The sequence below is a fragment of the Anarhichas minor genome, unplaced genomic scaffold (assembly GCF_050575085.1).
Source record: "Anarhichas minor isolate MPS153535 unplaced genomic scaffold, ASM5057508v1 ptg000010l, whole genome shotgun sequence".
In the NCBI taxonomy this organism is placed as follows: Eukaryota; Metazoa; Chordata; class Actinopteri; order Perciformes; family Anarhichadidae; genus Anarhichas; species Anarhichas minor.
In genome coordinates this window covers 10,073,473-10,095,000 of record NW_027466456.1, presented here as the reverse complement: position 1 = coordinate 10,095,000, position 21,528 = coordinate 10,073,473, and the positions used below count along the sequence as shown (strand labels likewise).

At 42.6% G+C, this 21,528-nt stretch overlaps 1 protein-coding gene across 2 annotated transcripts; it reads right to left on the bottom strand.

Annotated features, from left to right (window-relative positions):
* Positions 1 to 1,057: 1,057 nt before the first annotated feature.
* Positions 1,058 to 19,951, bottom strand: rubcn (rubicon autophagy regulator). 2 transcript variants are annotated; one of them, XM_076088114.1, is made up of 21 exons: positions 19,651 to 19,948; positions 17,460 to 17,613; positions 16,900 to 16,983; positions 16,025 to 16,184; positions 15,675 to 15,781; positions 15,216 to 15,441; positions 14,490 to 14,918; positions 13,254 to 13,349; positions 12,622 to 12,737; positions 12,197 to 12,392; positions 11,033 to 11,140; positions 10,194 to 10,268; positions 8,326 to 8,386; positions 7,970 to 8,102; positions 7,728 to 7,873; positions 7,527 to 7,591; positions 6,984 to 7,222; positions 6,537 to 6,598; positions 6,250 to 6,403; positions 6,007 to 6,100; positions 1,058 to 3,626 (listed from the first exon to the last, which is right to left on the bottom strand). In XM_076088114.1, the coding sequence occupies exons 1-21, from the start codon at positions 19,686 to 19,688 to the stop codon at positions 3,490 to 3,492; spliced, it is 2,880 nt and encodes a 959-aa protein (XP_075944229.1). In that variant the 5' UTR covers positions 19,689 to 19,948; the 3' UTR covers positions 1,058 to 3,489. The 2 variants fall into 2 exon arrangements, with proteins under 2 accessions (XP_075944229.1, XP_075944230.1); XM_076088115.1 differs by lacking the exon at positions 10,194 to 10,268 and having other exon boundaries at positions 19,651 to 19,951.
* Positions 19,952 to 21,528: the final 1,577 nt, after the last annotated feature.

Below are 21,528 nucleotides of genomic sequence, written 5' to 3'. Positions count from 1 at the left end.
ACATTGGTGCTTTGAGCTAAACGCTAAGGTCAGCATGCAAACCTTTAGCTTTGTCATCTTTGTCATTCTGCAACATTAAAGTGAAGTGCGCATGAATGCAGCAATAATCATAATCCAATGATATAATATACACTTTTCAGAAATGGACTATTCTCCATAATTAGTACTTTAAGTACATTTTGATGCTTATACTTCTGTATTTTATACTTCTGCATGACTTGTAACAGTATTTATCCGCCGTGTTATCGCTACTTCTACTTCAGTAAAATATCTGAGTACTTCCTTTATCACTGTGCTTAATAAAGATCATTGATTATATTAATAATAATACTGCAGGGTTTTTTCATGGGAAAACTGGTGAAAACGTGATCAGTTTCTATCTGTATAGTAGATTGCCCCAAATAGCGTATCATAATTAAGTGAACCGTCAGAGCGAAGGAAGTCAATGTCTTTTTCAACAAACTTTAGTTTAGCTCTAAAATGATTGGTCAGTTAATCTGCAACTATTTTGATAATAATTTTAGTCATTTTTTTGAGAGAGCTAAATTACCACCTCGCATCTGTATTTGTCCAACGTCATGTTGTCGTTTACATACACGTCTGTCCAAAGTGTCATCACTTTTTCATTTGATCCCATTAGACCTTTTTGTGGAAGTGTCACAATGACCATATCAATTCTTGAGTTATGGCCCAAAACGTGTGTTTTGTGAGGTCACAGTGACCGTTGACCACCAAATTCTAATTAGCTCAACCGTTAGTGCAGGTGAACACAACTCATTTGAAGAAATTCGGTCAACGCGTTCCTATTGCATTCACCAGAATGGGACGGACGTGAGGTCACACCAATCTTTTATCAGTTAATCGGACCGACGGGCACAAAAATGCCAAATATCTTGTGGTTCCAGGTTTTCAAATGTGAGAAAGTCACATTAGGCTCTGAATAGAAATAATTATTAGAGTTAGTATATAATTAGTAGCCGCACTACTTCATTTTAGCACTACTTGGATTAGTTTGACGACTTTTTTTAATCAGCACAGAAAAACAACAACCCTCATCAACAGTCTGGCCAGTCTTTTATTGTCAATTACAGAACAAAGACAAATCAACACAAATAATTATATTAACAATAATTAACATTCTTTATAACTGACACTTTAATCTGTAGTGCACTTTGAACCTCGCCACGTTAAAGGCAGTCTGCTGAGTTAAGGAGTCTCGTCAGTGGAGTCGAGCGGTCACATCATTAAAGAGCTCAGTGTTTCCTCTGAAAAGCAGCCTGAAGACACGGCTGCAGTTCATCTCTTCAATGCTCGGCTGTGCGGGCTTAGGGACATGAATATCACACATATTGCCTTAAGTTCTCATGAGTTGACCTCGTGACGGATTGTTCACACAAAGGACGGTATGTACTCTGGAGACTAATCCTTTAAGGAGGTTGGTACACATACAATTGGGGTCCCGAATGTGTCTGAGGGGTCACCGGATGATTTAAAGTGCAGGGAATAACAAAAAAAAAAAATCAAAACATTTGTTTAGTAAAACTCTTTTTCACACTTTTCCACAATTTCTTTGTACCTGTGAAATACTTGTATCCTTTGGGGCCTCTAGATATCACTCAAATAAAACAATCTGAGAAAGAAAACATGCGGTTTGGTTCAATTAGTGAGCTTTAGAAGTGCTGACGGGCATGTTTTTTATATAAACAAGGCTTGAGCTGGTTCCCCCCGTTTCAAGTCTTTAAACTAAGTTACGCTAAGCTAACCAGCTGCTGGCCCCAGTTACTCATTTGCCTGACAGTTTACAAAACTTAAACATATTCTTTTAAGGGCCAATTAGGTTGGGAAGCACTGTGCTAGACTAAGATCTGTTGGACAAAAGACCCAATTAAATATGAAGCATTTCAGTCCAAGAGGTGATTAATGCATTTAGATAATTATGTTGCAGCAAGTTAAGAGTACGACTTGTTTATTAAATTGTGGCTCTGTTATTTTGGCCTGAACCCCTTCATAATGTTCTGCATTCAAGGTTCATGTTCTTAAAACGAACATCACCTAAAGAGTGATGTCCCAACCTGCCTCCCCAACAACAACAACAACAGACGGACCAGTGCAATTAACTCGACTCTATTATTCCAAAATCTGCGACGTTAGAAACAAGTGCTGATTAGGCTGGTGCAAACCTTTAGTGCATGACTGCATATACAGCAGGTAGACATATATGCACACACACACGCACGCACACACACACACACACACACACACACACACACACACACACACACACACCACACACACACCACACACACACCACACACACACACACACACACACACACACACACACACACACACACACACACACACACACACACACACACACACACACACACACACACACACCTTTTACAGTTTCATACATTTGCAACAGTGACTGAAACTCTGAAGTCCAGTCCTTCTATAAACTCAGCTTTCCAATGTAACTCCACTAGCTCTGCCAGTCTTAGTTCATTGGTCCCAGAGGCACATAAGTGCGGCTAAAGAGCTTAAGACGGGACAGTAGGAGCGGGGGAAAGAAAGGATTAACACCTTCAATATCTTCAAATAAAATCTATAAAAAAGGGGCAGGATTGCTCAAATACAGTATCTGCACTGAAAAGAATCAGTCAAAACATAAAAGATATTTAAACTTTTTACTTGCTATTTGATTTTTTTTTTTAAATAATAGATCCTGCCATTTCAGGTCACACAAACAAACTTCAGCTAAGCCAGTAGCCAATAAAATACCCAAAACTGAAGCCGTTGCCAAAAGCTGCAATTGAAGGAAGGAGGAATATCAAACCTGGGTACAATAGAGCAAATACTTGTTTTTATGATCTAGTTAAATCCCAAATATAGTAGATTTACCACAATGGAAAAGAAGTGCCAAAACGTTTAGTGAATATCGGGTCCTCTTCACACATGTAGGTGGAACTGGCCAGCATAAAATACTCCTGTAGGTCAGAAGGGTCGTGTCTTTTCCCGATACTTTTACTTCTTATGTGCAACGAAATACAAATTTTTTTTTTAAATGAAATATTAAGCATGAGCCAATCTCAAGTTAAAGAAAAAATGTTAAGAGTATTTTTAAAGAAATCTCGGTTATAAATTGCAACGCCTGAGCAATTTCTCTTTAAGTCACAACATTTTCATGGAAAAAAATCGACTCCTATTCTTAAATTACGCCGACAGGCAAAACTACCACTACTCACAGAGTAAAGTGCATGTGTGAAAGGAGACCAGCTTACACTAAATGTATCTGAACATCAACAGTAACCACACAACTGATGCACTGATGTAGTAAAAACCTGCATCTCTTGAGATGAAAACATTGCTTTGCAGTATTGTCCCCCAGGTGTGAGAGGACTGGAACAGAAAGAGAGGTGGTCAGTCACTACAATCATGGTCGCATTGTGCTTTTCTTCAGTCTCAGAGTGTCTTTCCGTTACCGGCACTAGGGCCCGCCTCCCTCGTCCTCTTGCTCCTCCATGTTTTTGCGAGCCATCCTCTCTCTCCGCTCTGCCAGCCGCCGACATCGAGGACAGTCTTTGCCCGTCCGGAAGCAGCTGCTGTGGTAACACGCATGGCACTCTGTAAAAACACAGGAGTCAGAGATGTTACACTTGTTCCATCTTCACAAACGGGTGAGAACAGGTTTCACAGAGAGAGGCTCCCGACCAAACAACAACGCTGCCGTGCCCACAGACGTGAACCAGTTGAACCGGTTTGGCTGAAAGTGAGCTGTGATGCGTCGACACAACAGCCAATCGCAATCGGACTTGTCGGAGGCAGGGAGTATAAAAGACGCAGACGTGAAAGGCTGTGCGGCAGAAGGGAGGACGAGACAAGCAGGTGAGCCTGCTGACATCCTGGGGGGGGGGGGGGGACTCACGCCACACCCTCAACCTGTTCATACACATCCCATAATTCCAAGAGAGGCCACCAGAGCGCTTTAAAACTCTTCAATGTCTTAACTGGCAATGATTCAACTGGCATCCGTTTTTAGTTTCTATATTTGCAAAAAGAAATGGAATGAAAGTGAATAAAATGACAGGCAACTCAACTTAAAAAGTGGCGTTTATTTCATGAAGATGAAGCTTAAATAATATCAACTTAAAGAATAAATTACAAATGAATTCAGAGACATTCTTCCTTCAACAAAAATCGAAATGATAACATGGCTTCACAACAACAGGCAGTGTTTCCTACATTGAAATGAAATACCGCATCTGCTGATGTCGCACATAAAAAAAAAAAAAAAGACGAATGAATCAGTGAAATCAGCTGAAGTACCGGTCGGCTCGGATGAAAACACGACTCCTCCACCGGCTCCAATGTGTAACAGACCAAACTGAATCTCACGACCAACGCAAACGTTTGCGAGTGATCCACCGCTTTGGTGTCATTTGCCGTCCGTCCCTGTCGCTCAGAGCCAAAGACCGGAAACTAAACCGGGACTGACGACAGCTTCGGTATCAGCCGTCAGGCGTCTCACACAAACATCTCTGCAACCAAAGACAAAGACATCCGCCACCAAATAGCTGCCAAATCAGACCCAAAGCAGAGAAATACCAACACCCCTGTAGTGCAAAGAACTTGGTGCAAAATGAAAGCAGAAGCAGAATAACTAATAAAAAGACATCACATGTTAGTTATCTGACATCTACAGACTACAAAGACTCTGTAAACCTAACAAGACGTTTACTTGAAATGATTGGAAGAGTTAACTAATCCTGAAGCCCTCGGTTAACTGTTATCAAGCAGTCATTAATATCTGGACAAACACAATGCACTGTTTTATCCAGCAGATCAAATAATAACCCGTCAGCAGCTTAGTGAACTGTAACTTGGCTCATTCAAGGAGAAGGCATTGAATTACTGCATCTCTTAGCTTAATGTTGCTCTTACTTTTGTCCTCCACTGCTCTCAACACAACAATCTGCATCACTTATCTCTTCCATTTCTCCACTTGCACTCTTGCTCTCTTTTTCGGTCCCTTTCCTACTCTTCCGGCCTCCGGCTTCTCTCCTAGCCTTGCGTGTTTTCCTCCCCCTCCAGGTAGTCTGCGTTATGTGGGCCGGCTCTTGTCGGCCTTCCTCCTCAGAATCCATCTTGCTTTTTCCGTTACTCTCCCCACTTCTAGCCTCCTCTCCTTTGCTCCTCCCTCTGGAGAAAACAGCAAACAGCTGACGAGGATTTAACAATTTCATTAGCGTAAGTTTCTCCACGTTTTCTGCACCAGATATTTCTCCTTCAGCTGCGTCCGTTTGGCCTTTGTCTGAAATGTCCTCTCTGCTGCCTTTCACTTTGTCCTCCGATCCAGCTTCTTTCTCCCAAAATCGTTTTTTAGACTCCTCCTCTTTCCGTTCCCCCTCCATCTGTCTTTTGGAGAAACCCTTACTCGCTAACCCTGATAAAAGTGCTTTCCTCTCTTGTCCTGCTTCATCTAGACTCTCCATGCTGCTGCATGTTTCGCTGTAACTGCCTCTTCCGTCTGTGGGAAGAACCTTTAATAAGTTTACTTTTTTGCTGTTTGCATGACCATCTCCCCTTTCCTTACTCTTTTCCCTCTCTTTGCTATACTCCTCCCCATTTCCTCCTCCTCCATCACCCTTCATCTCTTCCTCCCTCTCTGACTCTGACTCCTGCTCTTCCTCGTTGCTTTTACTCGTGGAGAAAGCTTTCACCAATCTTCCAGGAGCGAAAGCTCGAAATATTCCCCCCATTCCCTGTCTCTCTGCTGCTGCTGCGTCACCCCTTTCCTCTTGCACCCTACTCTTCGCCCCTGGATCGACACCTTGCTCTAAGCCTCCCTCCCCTCCCTCCCCCTCCCTCCTGTCTTTGGAGAGGGCCCTCGCCAGCCTACGAGGTTTGGAGATCTTCCAGTCTCTCCAGGTAAGTGGAACGGAGCGGGGCCGGGGGAGGGAGGCTCTTGAGCCGCCCAGGCCTGCCGCCAGCAGAGAGGGCTCACCTTCGCAGCGCTGGCACTTGTTCAGCTGGAAGGGGAAGATGATGTCTTTGTCGTTGCTGCAGAACTCGCACACGAAGCCCTTTGCCTGACACAGCTGGGGGTCGATCGGAGCAACCGTGACAGAGAGAGCAGACATTTGATTAAGCTGGGCATCTCTTTGTTATTTGATGACATTATAACAGTTGTAAAAAATAAACTGGATTAACTGTCCACGTTAGAGGAGGAGTTACATGGGGATCTTACCACACAGCCAGCTACGTGCATGGTACCAAGTTTAAGCAGCTCTTTCATTCGGGGAGCCAGGTCCCCGGTACGCACAGCGGCGAGGTCACTGAGGGAGAAGAGATGAAGGTCCTCGGCCAGGTGACCTGGCAGGCTGTCGAACTGGTCCAGCACCCTGAGGGACACACACACACACACACACACACACACACACACACTGATGATGATGATGTCCGTCTTTGCAGGGAGAATAAATATGTTTTGAAATGATTGTGAAACTAAAGAACATGTTCAGGCAGACGACTTACTCTTTAGCAAAGCGACAGGTCTTGAAGAGATTTTTCATGTGAAACAGCTGCACTCTCAAAACCTAAACAAAAACAACTTGTTACTTAAACATGCACGGACAGAAACACACCGTTTAATACATGGTGGAAGGAGCGGGAAGGCCAGGTTCAGTTTACAATAACAGCATCTGTGTTGACCAAGTGTTTAATCATCAGTGTCCCTGCCAGCTGCCTGAGGTGAGGAAGCATCACATTTCTCCTCCCTCTCTATTTCCCAGTAGGTATAAGCTGCATTGACACGTTAATAAACAACTCTATGCTATTTTATCTCTTCATGAATAGGTTTGAATGTGTATTCTTGCTCTTTTAGCCCAGTCCTGCTGAATGAAGCACATAAGGATTTCAGTATCACCGACTTACTGTTTGAGGTCGAGGACATAAATGGCTCTATTCATGCTCTGTGCTCACCCTGACTGCCTCCAGAGCTTTGACCTTCTTGTACAGGCCACTGTTGATGTCATTGGGGTTGAATAGCGGGTCTCCGGCGATCTTGCTCAGCAGGTCCCGGGCAAAGTTGCTGACGTAGTACTTGCTGAAGTCCCACTTCCTCAGCACTCGCCCGGGAACCACCGCCTGGGCGTTCTCATGGCAGCACTGGCAGAAGTAACGGCCGAGGTATTCACAGTAACGCAGTCGCTTGATGTAATCTGAAGCGTGGACGGACAGCAGAGACAAGTGGGTAGAGGTAAGAATATGGAATGATACTGTGTCTGCATAGCATTTCTATATATAAACGGAACCACCACAGCGAAATATCAAATTTTAAGCCAGCTGGTCACATTGGAAAACAAGTGATAAAGTTGCACTTGTGAAATAAAATCAAAAACAAGAACTGAAGCCGTAAATATATATATATGTATTGTTATGATATGTTTGTTGAATAAAAACATGTCCAAATGCATGTTAAAGCTTACATGCTTTGCAACATTTTCAAGGACAACAAGTGTTTACCTGGGTCGATACGGGTCCCACAGCCAGCGCAGCGGTAGTTCTGTTTAGCCACAACTATCTTCCTCCTGACACGGAAAGAAAACGTGTAAGTAATATGAATTCTGCAGGTGTCATGACAACAACAAATGAAACAGAAATGAATGAACAACAAAATAAAAAGAATAAATTGATAAAGACAGGTAAAACCTGGCGAGGACTCACTTGGGGGCGGAGTGAATGTTGAAGATGATCTGCGGTCGGGGCGGCGCCCACTCCAGGTTACCTCGAACCCGAATCCTCAGCTTGTAGATGTCTGCGTGTTCACCATCATCGGGCGAGATCGGCAGAGAGTCGGGGATGGGCAGCAGCTAGGAGAGAGAGAGAGAGAGCAAAGTATTTTCAGTTATAGTCATTATTGGCGTGTTGTGCGACATGTGTGGAGATATAAAAGCATTGTGTTGTACCTTCTGTGGAGCGTCGTGTTCTGGGACCAGCCAGTCGAGCTCAGAGGCCGCAGGAAGCTGCATGCCCTCAAATTGCCTGAGTAAACCCATGGCTACCGACTCAGCCGAGTTAGACTGGAGGAAGGACGGAGAGCTGAAAATACACAAAAAAGGACAGAATATATTTGTATGTTGTAATACATCGGTTTTCAAGTTTGTCGCTATTCCACAGACGTGACATAAGATCCCCAACTAAGCCACCAATTTGTAATTTTGTAACTAAATTTGCTTCAACAGTTTTCAATTAATAGGATTGTGAAAAATGATTATTCTGCATTATCAAGAGGAAGAAGGGAAATAGGAAGTGTGTAACTTACATAGATTCTGAGCTGAGGAAAGACCTGCCGCTGGAGCTTACGCTGCGCTTAATGTCTGCATCTGGAAGACAATAAGACAACAGTCAAATAAAACAGATTTGACCACTTAGGAGCAGTTTAACACGGATTTGTAGAATTGGAAATAACGGTCAGATGATGGCTGAATTTGCCTGGAGTTGTTAATTTCTCACCATGGCACTATTTGCCACTGCCGAGTAGTGTTTAATGTTTTGAAAATGAATAATTTAAGAGAGATGCGATTAGACACACGAAAATAAGATGCGGAAAGTAAAAAGTCCTTAAAAACATCACATCTCTGATGAAATTCAAGCATGTTTTAAAAGGTAATTTAGCAGGTAGCATGCAGCAAAGCCATGTTGCTATATATATATATACACACACAAACAACGCGGAAGCAACGAGATTAAGCACAGCGGCTTTGGAAGAACAAAAAGGTGCCTGCATGGATTCTTGTGTGGTTAATTTCTATCAGAAGAGTGCTCACTAAATCAAATATCAAGATAATTATGACCAATGCTCTCCATGTCAATATTGTGATTCCAGAGGATGTTCACACACACGAGAACATTTTTAAGAGAAATGGTGAATAATGTGGTTCTGACAAACCAAACAGGTAGAGCTTGTTTTCATGGAGATGTGTGGTTTTCTATTAACTACACTTTTAAGACGTGTCATAGGATACATACAATGACGGCGTATTTTCTGTTACAGTACTAATCAAAGTGTGTTTTCATCTCATCAGTACTCAAATACAATCACACACATGGATCCTGATTAGGTTTAAGGATTCTGGTTGTACTCAGGGTGAGATGATTTTGGTTACGGGATGCAGTTAAGTATAAATCATTGAGATTATTTGGATTGAAACAATCTAATACAAGCAGAAGTAGCACTTAATGCCGACCAGGAAAACATTACATTGTGAACCAATTAATATCAGGCCGACTTCAAACTTTAAAAAAAAAAAAAAAGAACAACATGGTGGAAGGATGTGAATGTGACAGAAAACGATCACACCTCATATTCACCGGAGTCAGATTGGAGCTCATGAATAATGGGATGGATGGATGAATGAGTGAATGAGTGAATAATCCCTGTAGTTACAGACGCCACAGAATGCCAATTGTTCACTCCCTCGTCTCCTCCCATGAGCCTCCCTTAACCGTTAACAGGTACAGGCACATTTGTCTACCAAAGCCCTGGAGCGCTGAACAACAAGCACCAACACATAGAGCCAAGCAAACTATTCAGCAGCGGTGAGGAGGCAGCTGGCTCGACTCCAAAATGAGGACAGTTTCACTTCCAACTTTCAAAATCAGAAGAACAGAGCAACTGAACAACACTCCTTTTGTTCATCGCCAACACGAAATGTAAAGTTGGCAGACATTATCTTTAGTCATAATGCCTTTGTGAAAACAGTTTAGTACATTTTAGGATTTGTACTGCAGGACCTTAAGCCAGAGTACATACAGTCGTGCAGAACCAAACCTGAAAGCGGTGCGTTCATGGATTTACTAAAAAAAAAAAAGAATGATGTATATCCATCTTATCAGTATGCTGAGAAAAAGTAGTTTGGGTCATTTTTAGGTTAATTCCTTAAGTGTCTTTAACTTACTGAAGGTTGTGTTCATTGAGATATTTGAACAGACTCAATCAGTATGGTCAAAATAAGACAAAAAGATGAGCTATAAAGTGTAAATGGTTAAAGTGCCCTCCAGTTTAACAGGAAGGATTGAATTGTCAGTTTGGAGTGGAGCCATCAGCTTCCTCCCAGAGGAGCGCCCGCCACAGTAAACGGTCTGTATTGTAGCTGTGGAGCCTCGCCCGACCGTCCAGCCTGCAGATACCTGAGAAGAGGGAGGCGAGTGACAGGGAGAGGCCGTTCTGAGACACCGCCAGCAGGGACTGACCCTCACAGCCATCTGAGAGACAGAAACTAACACTCAGCACGACCGTCACCACAAGCACAAACATTTACTTCTTTTAAAAACACCCCACAGTAGATGTGGAAGTCATGCAGTAACACAGCTCCACCATACAGCACACTTTGTATGCTCAAACCACAGCGCTGAGAGATGCAGTCAAACAATACATGAAGTACGTGCACGTATGAAATCCCACAACCCGGGTTAACGGCATCGAAGCGATACGTGCTCTGGTCTTCCTGAATGTTAGCGATTAGTTTCTTGCGGTTACTATTTGTCACACAAAACAGGAATTTAAATCTAATCAATTTAATGAGAGGAAGATGTTGAGGTGTGGTGAACACTGACTGGAATACGCCGGAAGCTTTTACAGACCAAACGCACCATATGATCATGACTCACATGACCGTAAAAATAGTAACACTAAGAAAACATTTTACAGACTACCATTCTGTGACTTTTGCACTCAGACTTCCATGTTTATGGTCCGTGTGACATGCTGAGTTAGCAACATGAAGCAAGTGTGGTGATTAGGTTATGAATTATGACTAGAACAGAAAGTCATCCAAGCAGACAAATGATGAATTATTCAGAGTCTTAGAACACATTTAAATTAACATTAACATTGCTTAAAAGTAATACGTAAAAAGATGCTGAACGGACAATCATAAGCCTGGATGGAAGGAGTTTGTTCACACTGATTACAACAAAAACAAAGACCCTTAAGTCTTTCCTGGTGTTCCCCCGTTCCCTCTCTCTACCTCGTAGTTCGCACTCCTCCACCTCCTCAGCTGAGCCGGAGTCAGAAAGGCCCTGGTAGGAGTCCTGAGAGCTCCTCCTGGAGCCCCCGCTGTCAGTGGAGTGCAAAACTGCAGGAGAGGAAGCAGACAAGAGATTAAACAAGAGGGATACAGAAATAAAAGGACAGAAATCACATCTGTAGCAAACGACACCGTCATGCAGTGAGAACACCACTGAGCCCAGGATGAGCCAGACGAAGAGAAATATCAAACAAATCTCATTGTATTCACTGAAACAAATAAACCTGAGCGGATGTAAACGTCGCATTATGAAATCTGTGATAATAACAATAAAACATAAGTTTGTAGCTTTACATTAAAATATACAGTTTGAAGTTAAACTGCATTGTTCCAAACACAATAAATTGTACATTTTGTTCAAGATGTATTTACGTAATTCCAGCCAATCTTGTTAGGTCCACCCACACAACAATGATTTTGTTAAATTAACTTCCAATATGATTACGAATAGACCAGCTGGCTCTTTCATTAGGTTAGAGCGCAACATTTCTGTGGCCTGATAAACCTTAAATCAGTACGAGTGGGATGGATTGCAGCTGTGATTGTCCCAATGTTAAAAAATGACCTGAACAGACACTGGGATCCTGGCGTCAGGGTTGAAATCTTTGTTGTGGCCCTTTTTGAATTGTGTTCAAAAAACTTTTGTTTTGCTTGATCTACATAATAATATGATGTAGGATATTTTTTTTTATCAGTGTAGCTGTCAGCACATGTATGACAAACTGGAATCAAAGCAAGCCTGGCGCTATCAAGTCCAAGTTAGGAGCTAGTTAGTTTCCAAAGTGGTAGTAATTTCTGTTTATGTTAAGACAGTCAAAACATTCATTTGACGAATCAATTTGAGGAAGTAGCGCTTGAGGAAGAACTACTTCCTCAAATTGATTTCTTCCTCTTGAGGATTATTAAAGAACAAAGTGTATTTGTAACAAAGAAGCAACAAACGCAGCATTTTCAACTAAAGTCTCGTAACTAAAAGCACGTTCGCCATTAAGAGACCGTGAAATGGTAGATGATCAACTGAGGATTTGTAAGTCAATGAAAAAAGTTATGAAGAAAAGACCGTGTGTCCATTGTGTGATTAAACTGCTCCTCGCGTTGCCTTACTGTGCTGGGCGTTTGCGCAGGGCGGCACGCGGCTGCGTCGGATCAGCTGCCTGCGCAGGCGGATCTTCTGTTTGAGCTGCTGAATCTCAGAGTCGCTGTCTCCCTCCTCCTCGCCCTCCTCCTGACACCGCAGGTTGTACTTCATCAGCTCGATGGCGGCAATAAGGGACTCGGAAATGCTGAAATGAGCATTTTCCTACAGAGCAAAGAGAAAATGATGAATCCATCAGAGGAGGCGAGACTTTTCCGACATGCAACATAATAAGTTCAACACTGCACTGCATCACAGATTTGGCAACATTTTAGCACCGAGTTGCTGCATTTGTAAAAGTGTATATAATCAAAGTTCAGATTGGTGATTGACTAACTGATCAATCACCACCAACACTAGTCAGAGTTCGTCATGTGTTAAAATGGACCCCAACCTTCTCAAGATCAGCACAGCTGCCAAAGTCCTGCTCCGACAGGTAGCTGATGAGGCTCTGACCCTCCGACGGCTGCCTGAACATCCCATCGGGAACACTGTTGTGCTGGGTCCCGTCTGAAGAGACCGAAACATGTACACGGAAAATACATCAATACACAAAACAGAAAGGACACATTGTGTTTCCTGCACTTGAGTGCGTGTTTCTGTTGGATTCTTAATGTAATCTGCTAAAGCTTTCAAAATGTCTCAAAAGCACCTGGTAGAAACTAAAGAAAATAAAAAAGCTCTAAGCTTGCCAAAATCCAACTGCATGCTGTCACAGTCAGAGTATTTTATTGTCTTATTATCTACACCATAAAATCCCAACAACACACACGCGCACCTTTCTATGACCTTCCAGAGTGTCACATTTATGGTAAAGATGACTCACTTGCTACATTCGGAAACATGTCATGTCAGCTTTCCTTTTCAACTTCCTTCCCTATTTAAGTTTGCTGTTAACTTTCTCTGGCTCAAATCTTCCTTAACAAACAAAAAAAATCTCTACCAATCACAGGATAAGAGCAAATCCCTTTTCTACTATTGCGCTCATTTTTAAGTGCAACAGAACTGTAAAAGCAGAAGACTCACGAGACTCCATGTAGAGGGAACCGGGCGAGCCGACATCTTTGCACTGAGGTGAGAACGGGCTGTAGCTCTTTACACAGCAGTCGTCCTCTGCTGATTCTGAGAGACAAACACAACATGTTAAGTGACTTTTTTTCACCCGAATGCGAGAGTCACTAAAATAAAACAAAGAATTCTTTGAGATTGATGTGAACATGCGTCAACATTCATAGATTAAAAGTCGTTTTTCTGTCAAGCAATCAGTACAATCTATGGAGAAGATGGCTCACTTTATTGCATGCAGAAACAAAAACATGACTGCTGGTCTTTGACAGTGTAATGACTTGAATATGGGATGTACAGATTCACAAAAAATGATTATTTACATATACAAGGAAAAAGAAAAAAAGAAAATTCAAAATGACAAATATATATATATATATATATATATATATATATATATATATATATTTATATAAAAAACTGATACTTTAAACACAACACTGATCGGTTATGACAAATGTGTGCATGGACATAAACACAACAGTGAAAGGAGTCATTCATGGCCTCTTCACATCAATTTGACCATCGAAGACAAAAAGCACGTATTAGGAGCTGAAGGCAAGACTTGAAATGAGCGGGATGGGAAGAGCTCCTCAGCATGCAGAGTAAAAGGAAAGAGGGGTATAGTGATGGAGCACAGTGGAACTGCACTGCCAACCTGCTACCGGATCTTCTATTATTATGGTGATTTTTCGGGGGCCCCCTCCTTCGCACAAACAGTAAAAGAGAGAGAGAGAGAGAAATAGAGCAGAAGGAGAGAAAGTTACCTCAAGCCAAGAAGGGGAAACGGTGAGCAACGAGAATAGTGATGTTAATTCGGAAACGTTTAGAACCCTCAGACAGGAAGCGTGCACATTCTGAGAAAACATGCGGCCTCGCCACATCTTACAGAGCTAAGAATACAGCAAATAGAGCATTCAGGTACACCCACATCTGAATCTCACATACGCTTTGTGCAAACATTGAGCAAAAAAAGGAATTGTTAATCAGATGCGTTTCCATCACCTGCAGGAAACTGAAACCTCACTTTATAATATTAGGGTTGTGCTGGTAGAAGAAGATCTCGGGGATCGATGATGCCTTGTTTTCCCATTAATGTATTACAGGACAAATGGAGGGATTCTAATTCAATACAACATAACTAACACACTAATAGATGGAAGGTAGCCCAGCTATTGTCACGTTACGTTTTCTTACCGTTCCTGAGTTTCTGATTGATCCCCGTGTCAGAAAACGAGCGGGTGTGTCCTCTGGGCTCCCGACCCGGCCCCCTCTGGCCCTCTGAGAACGACGAGCGCCTGGGTGGGGGCGGAGCTCGGGCACTCCGTTGCAAGGACTGGCCCTGGGTGACGCCCTGCTCGCTGCTGTGGGTGGAGCTTCGGGAGTCACAGCAGCTGCTGCGCTGCCCCAGGTTACCAATAGCCAGGTACTCCGGACCGTCGTCATAGTCGCCCTCACCAGAGTCCCCGGCCTCAGGCTGGAGGGAGGTGGACGAGGGGGCCTCTGTGAGCGAGATACAAGGGGCCGAGGCGGGGCCAAGAGGGGGCGTCACACCCCGCTCACTCTGCCCCCGCCTGGACACGCACACCCAGGGAGCTCCCAGGCTGCTGGCTGGAGAGGTAGTGTCTGCAACAGAGCAGGTAGATAATGTGAGACGGAGCCAGACACCGTGTCACCGGCTTACAGATTGATTAAAACCAATAAAAGTAACCATTATATTAAAACACTAATTAGAAAAAACATTTTAGTGAGCACAGCCAGTTTAGGACAGAGATTTTTAGGCTTTACCAACACATTTTTGAATAACTGACAAACAATCAGGCCTCTGTGTGTCTAAGTCAGTCCGTCTATTAAAAGCATAACATGAACAAATCCACAAACCCCTTTACCAAAAAATAACTCCACTTGTCACTCTTTCCTCACTTGTGCTGTTGCTGTTTTGGGATCCGACTCCCGTAGTGTTCCCAGAGTTGTGGCTGGTGGCGACTGCTTCTCTGAGGGAGCAGTTGGAGGTGGTGAGTCTGCGATTCAGAGATTCTCCTCTGGGAGCCGAGTCAGCCTTCATCCAAACACCACCGGCCCCAGGCAACACACACAGGCTCTGGCTCTTCAACAGGCCCAGACATGGTGGGCCCTTCAGAGGGGACAGCTGGAGGGTGAAAAGGAAGCGATACAAAATAAACAGGAAGCCAAAACAGGTAGTGTAAAATAACACCACCCATCAAAGACCGATAATGAGAGTGTGAAGCACCATCACTTTTTCTTATGTTATAAAAAAAAAAAAAAAAAAAGATGATGGACAAAAGATTAACAACAAAGTGAAAATGGATGAGATAAATGCAGCAAAGTGGACTTTTATCGAAGTGATTTCACAAGACCCACCCCGAAAGTGTCGACTTGGGCCAGCAGTTTGGGGTTATTCTGCTCCACGGCTTCCAGACACTGGAACATGGCGGTCACATGGGGCTCGCTCAGCAGAAAGGCATCATCTGAAAGGTAGAGACAGAGGGACGGAGAGAGAAATAAAGAGAGGTAAGGAGATAAGATAATGACAGAGATCATTTATTAGTGAAGTGAAGACAGAAAAAGAAAAGTGAAAGAGAGGAAGTCGCACAGAAGAACAGGAACAGAAATTAACAGAATTCATTTTAGCTGCTTGATATTTTAGTTTACACTTCACACCAATGTCGTCTATATTAAACTGGACTATCTATTTGACCCTTGCAACTCACCATTAAAGTACTTTCGTGTATGCCCCAGATGCCGGAGCAGAGGTCGCAGCTGAGCCGACAGCAAGTGAACCTGTAAGCTGTGAAGGAGCCAGCGCTCAGCCTTGTAGCTCTCACCAGCACTCTGCATGCCGCTGCTCAGCACCGGCTCCAGGTGACTGAACTGTGGACAGAGACAGAGAGAGAGGGAGAGGAGAGAGAGAAATGTGAAACAGGAGCATATTGTGAGGGGGGGGGGGGGGGGGGGGAGGTAGAGTGACATGACAATCACTATTTCACTGAATATAAGAAAAGCTTTTTTAATTGTTTAGAACAACCAGTATCATGGGATCTCATACTATTTACACCAAACATAATGCTGTTTGTTTACAGCCCAGTTTGAATGATACTCAGTCTATTTACTGTTGCACACTTGACAGAGGGGACTGTTCTCCACAACAATAAAGAACATGCAATCCAGGAAATGTAGTGACTCTGCTGAAGGCATCCGACTGTGTGAACTGTCAGGTATTTACTTTCCATGAAACTAAAAACTTGGCAGGCAGGCGGGCTCTCAAATTCACCACCTATTGCCACCGTACAAAAGCTACACAATGTACCAGCTGAATGAGGGTCAGTTTCCTGCTACAGTGGCAGGTGGAGCAAACAAACAAAATAACATAACAGTGAATACAATGCACAGGCACATCATTTGTTGTGTGTGAATATCAATTACAGAACTGAGAATACCAGCCCTTTCTTGCAGCAAAATGTGGAACTTGAAAAGCTCATTATCTTATAACCAAATCTTTCTGGGAACATAATGAAAACTGTACTGCGAGGTAAGTTCACAGTCTCCATATAAATACCAGCGTACATGTTGCTGCCGGGATTCATACCTGTTCAACGTGCGAGGCGAGGTGAGGGCTGATGTAGCGAACACACCACACAAACGGCCAGTAGTCTCTCTGCTTGTAGTACACCTGCAACACAAAACCAGCGTGGCCGCGTTACAGCTTGGATAAGCACAAGACGCCATTATGGAGGGAGTGATAGTGAACCGTTCTCCCCTGTGTTCCAGGAAGTGAACCGATAAGGACCGGTAATAGTTGTCTAATGATGTAAATACTTGCCGAAAAAGTACCCTCTACATTGGTAAAGCATGTGATAAAACCTACAACATCCATTCCTGACAAGCGGTGGGTGAGTGAGAAACTTACTCTCTGATGAACAGAAGAGTTACATTTACTGGTGGTAGTGCAACTTAAGTTTGAATTACTTCCTTATCTCTGTTGTCAGTGGCATTTGTTCAAACACAAGCCTCTATTGCAGATTTTCAGGCCAAAGCTAAATTTCAGAGCTAATCTGTCAGAGCTGGCTGGAAATGATCGTTAATCTGTTCACAACAAATAAAAACAAAACGGGAGAGTGGCATCGGTCAGACCTCCGGAGATCTGACCTGCTCATTCTTCAGCCCATGGCTCAGGATGTTGTTCATGTCCTTGTGAAGCCGCTGCAAGCCGCCATAACGGGACCACACGTTGGGATTGTTGGTGGACACGAGACCCTCCACCGTGGTCTTCAGGCTGGACAGTAGCTTCCAGTGCTCTTTCCTGGAAGAGAAACGGGGCAAGCAGGAAGGAGTGAGACAGGGTGAAGGAGGAAGTTTAGGAATGAGGAAGGAGGTAAAGAAGTGCTGGTGTTAGCAGTGCTGTGGCCTAAATCATCACTCACATGAACAAAAATACTTTCCCCAAAACTAAAATGTGAGTCTTCAGCAGTTTAATTATGATAACTTGGTGACTAAGGGTGCTGACCATGAATGAATGTAAGAACAATATCACCACATCCTAGCCAAATAGACAGATAACAGAGACAAAAATCATATTATAAACAAACAGTAAATATGCACTCCCTCCCTATAAAAAAAAATGTTTACAAAAATCCAGGCCTTAAGTTAAAAACATATCAGGTCACATTCCCTAAGAGCCATAAACACTGGCTCATATCCAGGACATCCTCTTTTTTCCCCTTCAGTCAGCAGTCTAACTCGTCACATAACTGCAGCTGCAGGACAAATACATCTGCTGTCAGAAGACAATAACACTTGAGGGCGTTCTTTGAGTAGAGGATAATTTAACATTTAATCTTCTACTTATATATTACACTATACTTTAGTTACTGGTGGATGCTTGAATGCATTTTGTGCAAGATTGATTTAGGCGTACGCAGTCATGCAGCCTCACTGACTAACCCACAATTGAGGATCATCTTATTTTCTTTCTTTAAAGAAAAAACTCATTACCATCAACATCAGGCAGAGAGGTGCTTGCAGAAGCTGTTGACAAGTCAAAGGCTATAAAACCTATGAATAGCACATTTATGAACACAGCGAGAGCAGCAGTGCTGACCAGCAGCAGCATCACGAGTTCAGCTACCGAGCTAACTAATCAAATCACATCATGTAACATAGAAAGAGGAAGGCTGATAGTTATGGAACATTCTCCACATACTGAAGAACATTGTGTATTTATGCAACAAGAGTGTGTGTGTGTGTGTGTGCGTGTGTCTATGCTTGCCTGCACTGCCTATAGAAGACAGCGAGCATCCCGCATTGCACTATACAGCCATCAAAGGACTCATGACTCAAGCTCTACTTGAAAACCCTCAAGACATATTTGTTTATACCTTCAATTCTTAAACAAACAAAGGTGATCTAGAAGTTGTCACGGCCCTGCTCTTTATCATCCGTGTACCTATAATGCCCTAACAAGGCAGGAATGTCTCTACTACTGAAAGTATAAATGTGCATTGTTTAGACTGAAAGGTCAGTTTAGTGTATATTGCACACTCGAAAGAAATCCAGTAAGCGTGCTGTCAAGGAATGGGAATAATGTGTTGTTTATGTCAACTTGTGTTTATATAAAAAATAAATAAAAAAATACATGTTTGCGTCATTTGCGCACTTGGCAGAAAAAGAGGGAAGTTGTGCAGCTTTTCCTGTTAAACAAACTCTTCCAGTAATCGTGCGTTCACAGAATGCGGAGAATGTATTATTCATGTCAAAAACAAGCATGTAGCTAAATTTGCCAACATTTCATACACAAAATATTGCTTTTTAATTTTCAGTGTGTTCATATATTGCACAATACCACAAGCGACTATCGTTAGCTTCTGTCAAACTTAATTTGACAGCTAGCGTTAGCTGTAACCACGACCTATAGCTTGGCGATAGCTAACGTTTAGCACAGTTAACAACAAGGTATTAGCGGTTAGCTAACAAACAAATTTCTCAAAATGCAACCAAACTTCCAGTAGTAAGTCAATCAGTTGATCAAGCATGTTGACAAGCCTCGCAGTTAGCTCGTGCTGTTTGCTCCAAGTTGTCCAGCTCTGACATGTCAGGTTAGCCTAGCTTAGCCGCTAGCACTCCAGCTTCAGTAACTTAACTATCCACCAGTGAACTAGCTAGCTAGCTAGCTACTTAGCTATCCAACATGGTAACAGTGGTTTAGTTCATGACTGGCCGACATTGGTGAATTGGCAACTTGGTGGTTAGTGGTACAGTTTCTAGTTTTGTCATTTATATAACCACGGTCACTGTTAGCACAGCCAGCCGAGTAACCAGCCCAGCCCAGGCTGTCACTCACCGGCGCTCCTCCGCCTCTCCCTCCGCCGATATCTCCATGTCATCCGGAAGGAATCGAGTCCCGTAAAAAGCCGCCAGCTTTTCCCGATTACTCCCAATATCTTCCTTCGTACAACAGATGTCCCCGCAGTAGTAGTAGGGTGGCTTTAGGTAATCACACGGACCTCCCGTCCTACGCCATCTCTGCCCCGCCTGTCCGAGCTGTGAATCAAAACAGTGAAGGCCGCATGACCCGCTATCATCAGCAAGTGGGCGGTGATGTCCTCTGCTCTGCCCACTTTTTAACGATAATCATGCTTTTACTCTACAAGTTCATTTTCCTCCGTTGTTTTTGGGCAGTGTGCCAACGGGTTACCACTGCGTCTGCAGGACTTTCAATATGCAAACATACGGATTAAACCCTCTGAAGTGGCTGGTAGAAGAAAAGAGCTTTCGAGAAACACATGGCTGCTCAACGGAGTTAACCTGTCATCACCGCCACCTGCTGTACGTTAACGCAACTGACTGCTGCCCCCTGTTTGAACTCACACGTCTTTGTATCTACGGTATAACATAATTATGGTTAATTGATTACATGCATTCTCTCGTCCCCTTCTGTTCACAGGCTGTATATTTAACATTGTCATTACAAACTCATGTTGTTCAGCAAAACATTTGAAGAGATCCCAAAGTTTCCAAATATGTCTTTAATAATTTAGAAGACAGGGGTATAACATTATCCTAAAATACAAGAATGATATGATTAAGTAATGATATTTAGTGTTTGTCTATGTTAAAAAAGAACATTGTCACAAACATTGTGTGACTTCAGTGAAGAGCTGGAACAAGACGATCCACAGCATATATGTTATACCGTCATACAGAGAATAAAATCATTTTCCAAACTTAAACACTACTAGGAGAAATACTGTCAGGCAAAGAGTAGGGGATTATCATTTACCAAAACTTCAAATTAAATCAATGCAACTTTAGGTTGACTTTGTGGACATACACTTGATATAAAGTAGCCTACAAAAAGTGAAGTAAAGTGCAGGTGTTACTACATTAATGATGGCTGTGTTCGATTCAGACGCCAGTCAGCAGTGGTAGTGAGCCATCATGCACATCATCCCCCGTTTTTTAATATAATCATCATACCCACATGATGGCGCCACAGTCTTGAGTTTTCTGTTGATTCCATGTTGTATCACTTGGTGACAGTGGCGAGTCAAGAGAGCTACACTGTGAAACAGTAAATCTCAGCCCCAATCATAGCTGGGTGTGGTGGCGGATGACTGAATGGTGAGTAATTGTCGTTTGCAACACACACACACACACACACACACACTGTGACATTATTTGACAGTTGAGATACTTTTGGTGATACTGAGATAAGATAATTATCACTAGTGAACTTGTTGCCAAGAAGATGTTATCACCAAACATAATCTCTGAATATACGTGATGAGTTTTTAAAACGCAATACTAAAATCCTAGCAAGTTTTTAATGTCTTTATCTAGATACTACTTCAAATCTCATAATACCTGTGTAAGAAGTATTCAGATCATTTACTTTAGTAAAATCAGTAATATCACAATGTACAAATACTTGTTACAAATAAAAAATCCTGCATTTAAAATTTTACTAAAGTGATGTAAAGAAATAAAAAGTACTGATTATGCAGAATGGCTCTTTTTTATAATGTACTGCATTTTTGTTATTGATGTATTATCATGTATTGGGCAGGTGGATGTTTGCACATGCGTTTCAATATAAAGCTAATTAACTTCAAATATGGAAAGGTAACAAGTAACTGTATCTAGTCTTGAAGTACTCAAAACTATAAAATTGTACTTAATAATTGTGGATAATATACACAATATATTCCTGTGAACGTAT

Coding starts and splice junctions, on each gene's coding strand:
- rubcn (XM_076088114.1), bottom strand. CDS start 19,688: ATGGAGATATCGGCGGAGGGAGAGGCGGAGGAGCGCCG. Junction 16,185..16,899: donor TCGCCTCGCACGTTGAACAG/GTATGAATCCCG, acceptor CTCTGTCCACAG/TTCAGTCACCTGGAGCCGGT. Junction 15,782..16,024: donor TACACGAAAGTACTTTAATG/GTGAGTTGCAAG, acceptor TCTACCTTTCAG/ATGATGCCTTTCTGCTGAGC.